This window comes from Morone saxatilis, unplaced genomic scaffold (assembly GCF_004916995.1).
Source record: "Morone saxatilis isolate NCDOM2014 unplaced genomic scaffold, NCSU_SB_2.0 Contig10, whole genome shotgun sequence".
Lineage (NCBI taxonomy): Eukaryota > Metazoa > Chordata > Actinopteri > Moronidae > Morone > Morone saxatilis.
The window spans coordinates 5,858,053-5,863,657 of record NW_023339652.1 but is presented as its reverse complement, the minus strand read 5'-3'; the positions used below and the strand labels follow the sequence as shown (position 1 = coordinate 5,863,657).

At 38.9% G+C, this 5,605-nt stretch overlaps 1 protein-coding gene across 1 annotated transcript; it reads left to right on the top strand.

The window, feature by feature from the left end:
• The first annotated feature begins 1,863 nt into the window (after positions 1-1,863).
• guca1a (guanylate cyclase activator 1A) lies at positions 1,864-5,172 on the top strand. The gene is made up of 4 exons (XM_035677026.1): positions 1,864-2,288; positions 4,063-4,212; positions 4,301-4,394; positions 5,045-5,172. Exons 1-4 carry the CDS (start codon positions 2,091-2,093, stop codon positions 5,170-5,172), a joined length of 570 nt encoding a protein of 189 aa, XP_035532919.1. The 5' UTR covers positions 1,864-2,090.
• The last annotated feature ends 433 nt before the right edge of the window (positions 5,173-5,605 follow it).

Genomic DNA, 5,605 nt, shown 5'->3' with positions numbered 1-5,605 from the left:
TACAACACCGACTGACTGAACCAGTTGTGTGTGGGTTTCTTTTTTTCTGTGATTATCTGAAAGTTATACTTCTGTTTTACAAGTTTTATGGCCAGAAAGAAACACTACCGTTCCAGCTGAATGTATTCTAGAAACCACTAATATGAGTTTAACATTTCTTGGGGGTGAAATGTTGCTTTCAAATGACCCACAGCTGCATTTACTAGTGATGTTTTTATTTTTACTTTTATATTAATCCGTATATATTTTAAGAGTTCGGTTCAAGCACTGACGTATATACTCTGTGTTATTCGTCTTTTTTTGTATTGCTCGTTAGCAAGTTGTAAGAATGGTGGAGACATTAACTGCACTCGTAGCTGCTGAATACAACTAATGCGATACAGCGTTCAAGTATGATTCTAAGTAGTTGTAGTGAAAACAAAGCGGCCACGTTTANNGTGGAGATGCACCTCTGGTACAAGAAGTTCATGACCGAGTGCCCCTCAGGTCACACGGTAAATAAATGGATGTGTTATTATTTCCTTGTTTCTTGTATTGACACTAAGATGCAAGACGAAGAAAAGCTTTTCTTTCTGCAGTGTTTTTGGATATTATTATTATTTCACAAACTCAAACTGTAATGTTGAAGTTACTGTACCAGTCAGTACAAGTCTTCTTTGCTTTAAACTGTGGTATACAAATAAAATAATCTACCAAATACTTTGCTTTGCAATCATGTTTTTTGTTTGCAGAATTAAACACAAGTAGAGCAACTGAAGATTATTTTTTATTCATGATTCATCTGCTGTTCTCAAATCTTGAGAAATGCCCATCACTGTTTTCCAAAGCCGTTGGAAACATTTTGAATTAAAGACTTAAACTTGTAACAGTATATTTAAGTTGTGGTATTGGTATTTTTACTTAAAGATCCCCTCCAGACATTTATTACAACATATACAAATAGTCTGCTTGGAACAATAATGTGTTTCTCATGCAAACAAAAAGTATAATTTTCACATTAAAATCCTTAAAAAGGCATCTACTCCTTCTACCTCATTAAAAATGCCATATTCTTCTATTAATATGCTAAATCTGTTCATTCCTGAAGTTTTTCTGTTGGACACAAGATGTCTCCTACTTCACTTTGTCCTTTCTCAGTCTGTGCACTGGTGGCTTCAAGTTTCTACATCAAACTTGTATAAGTTGCATCCTGGACATATTTTAGTGTTCTCTGTTCAGCTGTAATAGGAGATTGGGTGTGACCAGGTGAGCCGCCATTGTTTCCTGCTACAGACGAGTCAAAAGTGCGCAGCCAGTGAGCGCAGATCAACTCACAGTACGTCACCTGCGCTGGCTCCGTCCAACTGTCATGGCGTCAGACAAAAACACAGAACTCGAGGCTTCAAAACGGTACTTAACAAACCGATGGGTGACGTCAATAAAGGTTCACACTTCATACAAATCACGCTCGTAGGCCCCGACCCTCAAAGTCTGATTGTCAGTGAGAACAGAGAAACTTTCGACTTTCAGCAGATGAATGTGAAAACATCCTTCTACTATTAGACTCTGCTCATACATCATTCTGCACAGTGAAGCTCAAACATCCAACTGTAGGAACAACAAGAAAAAACATTTTTGAGCAGAGGGGGGTCTTCAATTAAAGAATCTGAGTGCTTCTTCCACCACTTTTAAAGCTGCAGCACTCATACTTGAGAGCACATGCTGAGCAAAGTGTATCCTATCAGTTCAAACACGTGAGGGATGAAAGCTGCGTTGTGTTTGTCAGCAGTTCTCAGGGTAAACGTGGACAGAGATGAAACAGTCAGCCTGTCCTTTTAATGGGGCCGATTAAGTTGATCATCAGCATGTTTGCGTGGATTACAGCCGGTGATTAAACCCAAGGAGAACACAGAAGGGACATCCCTAAACTCAGACGGCTACAAAAGGCCCCCACCAGCCGCTACTCTCACCCTAAGTCCCATTGTTGTGTGACTGTGAAGAGGGATAACCTCCGCTTCACAGTAGACCAAATTGGGCTGAGAGGTTTGTGCACCAGCTGCTACAAAAAGGCTCCAGATTTCTTACCTACACACACTCGGTGTAAGAAAGAAATGGGTAACTCAACAGGAAGCACCGTGGATGACCTGCAGGCAGTGGAGATGCACCTCTGGTACAAGAAGTTCATGACCGAGTGCCCCTCAGGTCAGCTCACCCTGCACGAGTTCAAGCAGTTCTTCGGCCTGCGAGGGCTGGACCCCGAGGCCAACGCCTACATAGAGCAGATGTTCCGCACGTTTGACATGAACAAGGTAAGACGCTGCATTTTAAAAAACGTACATTAAATTAAAGAGGGCTTACACTTTAATTGTAAAAAAAGGAACTTTTAAGAGCTGGCAGGGTGGGATGTTTCCTGTGGGATTGTTTAGTTTGTGTCATGTTTTTGCTTCATCTCTTTTAATTAACTTTTAAAGATAAAAAAAATCAACTTAATATGAACATAAAGGTATAAATAGATACACTGGAGGGCTTATTTAAATGTTTTGTCTGAAGGATAAAATTTACATAATTAGAAATGTTTTTTTTTCTGGGTTCACAAATTGTAATTAATTCTTTATATAACAGAAATATTGTACATCAGGTGAATCCATTTGACAGCAATATGCCCATATTTTAACTTTTCTGGCTGCTTTCCCTTGAAGTATAAACCTTTAATCATTACAATGTTTACGTTACCCTTTAATATTAAAGTAAAGAGAGTTTCCCAGAACTGATTTCAGATGTTTATTTCTATTCTTTACCTAACTCTGGTCATAAAAGTTCTATAAAAACACTTTTATTGGGATCAAACACAATTAAAAAGTATCCACAAGTGTTTTGAAGGGTTAGTTTTTATTATATTTGTCAGTTCAGTGATTTACAGATTTTGTTGTTTACAATTATATTTACAAACAGGGCTGCCAATGATTATTATTGATCAATTATTTTCTTTGACAAATAATCACTGAAGCTATAAAATAGTGAAAGATGTCCAAAGTGGCATCTTCACATTACCTTGTTTTCTGTATAAAATGCAAATACATTTCATTTACAATGATATAAACCCCCAAACAACTATTTTTTGCTTAATAAATGCACTCAAATGATGAATTGGTTATCAAAAATTGCTGATAAATTTTCTGTCTATCAGCGGATTATTGCCTATTCATCTAAAGAATACAAAAAGTAACATGCAACCCGTTAGGAGACAATATTTTGGTAAACAGATTAGGGTTGCAACTAATAATTATATTCACAATCTATTACTATTATGAATAATTGATTAATGATTTACTTTTGACATCTATGACATCTTAATTTGAATCTAAAACTCAACTTCTTTGATATCTTTGATAAACTACAGGATTTAAAATCCTCACATTTGAGCTAATGTTAAAGCCTTTTGCTTGAAAAATGACTTAAACGATTAATTTATAACACAACCTTGATAGTGAATCTCGGTTAATTAATCCATTAATTGTTTCAGCTCTAAAAGCAATAAAAACTGTCAAGTAAGATGGTCTGCTGCTTGACTTTTTAAGTGTTTTTTAGGGAGTAGAGACGCATAAAATGACAGTCTGGGACACATGTTCTCTCCAACGTACATGCCCGTGACCTCCCGGCAAAACATTTTGACCCCCACAGATTAATCGTCTCTGAGCGAGCGACAGGATCATCTCAGGATGTTTCTGTCTGAGAAGCTGAACGTCTATATTTAGTCTCCCTGTCGCCATCGTCTCATAAAAGGGACCATGGTAATCTTTATGCAAAACTGTGAGATTATCTGCGAGACAATGCTTTGATGCTAAGATTGTTGCCTGTGGTCAGACAGTCCCCGGAGATAATCCTCCATCTCCGACACGCTTCATTTCACACAGATAGCTTTTGGAGTTGAGATGAGGGGCATCTCATCACTGTGAATGGCTGAAAAATAGCTCCATAATAAGGAGATGGTCATGCATAATCATTTACTGATGTCTGACACTGTTTTGAAAAGGGATCTCCTGTGTGAGTGGTCTCATCTCCCTGGGCTTGTTTCTTTTGCAGGACGGCTACATAGACTTCATGGAGTATGTGGCCGCTCTCAGTCTGGTGATGCGAGGAAAGATGGAGCACAAGCTGCGCTGGTATTTCAAGCTTTATGATGTGGATGGCAACGGCTGCATTGACCGACACGAGCTCCTCAACATCATAAAGGTAACAGTCTATCATTCTCCTGCTGCACTGGGTTTCCCAGCAGGTCCTGGCCTCGACGTGACACACTGATTTTATTCTGTTCCTGCAGGCCATCCGAGCAATCAATGGGAATGAAAATCAGGACGTCAGTGCTGAGGATTTCACTAACCGCGTGTTCGACAGGATTGATATAAATGGAGACGGTGAGTGTTTTCTGGCACTGTATGCAGAGGTTTTTAGGAAGAAATCGACTGTGGGCGGACAGTGTTTAGACATTCATCAGCTCCTGTGCTTTCTTCAGTCAGGAAACGCAACAAGCATAACAGGAAGATATACTTTAGGTGACGGTTGAACACAATAAGAATCCTTAAACCTTTCACAAAGGATGCTTCTTCAACTTTTGCACCTGCACATGTATAGCATTCAGAGGCATCTAGTGGTGAAGTTGCACGTTGCGACCATTTGAATACAGCTCAGCTTTCTAAGCATCCATTAGAGAGGACCCACTTCCTCTGTAGATAAAAGTGGCTCATACTAAGGTAACAAAAACACAACGATTCATTATACACTAATAAAAACATACCTGTTAATATTATATTCTATTTCTGTTAATAGATTCTCCTAAATGTTACATATGGGACTGGAAACGCCACAAACTATCAAATGATTTGACACATATTTAGTGTATAACAAGACATAAATTAACAATCTTAAATTAGCTTTTTCATTTCACTACCCACCATGAGTCTGATAATGTTACATGTAAAAGTGAAATGCTAACTTCATTTGGAACTCTAATAGGACAAAAAACAACCTTTTATGTCTTTAAATATAATCTTTTGCCTCCCAACAGGTGAGCTTTCCTTGGAGGAGTTTGTGGCTGGCGCTCGCAGTGACGAGGATTTCATGGAGGTGATGATAAAGAGTCTGGACCTCACCCACATTGTGGCCATGATCCACAACAGGAGGCACAGCGTTTAGGATCTGCCCAGTCCGACTACCTCATCCTCATTCATGATTTAACCCGAGAGCTTCAGTACATCGCCTCTGGTAAAAAAGTCATTTATAGACTGAGATTTCTATTAAGATTGAATCCAGTTTAATATAATGCCAGTGTACTGCAAACACTGACATCTTTTTCTTTTTTGATTCTCTAAAAGAGTGACACACATGCACTTTAAATGCATTTGGATGACTCAGTCAACCTTTGCAAACTGGTCATTGTCCTTGTTTAATGACGCTGAGCTCTCCCAAGGCCACCTTGGCATGAGGGATGATCTCTCAGACGGTCCACTTACCCACTGATACCTCGGGGGATAAAAGAGGGAGATAGTGGAGTAGAGTGGCAATTATACGCACTCAATGCTTTCCAAATCTTTTTTTTCCCCTCAGTCTGAACTCCTCTGCATCAAAT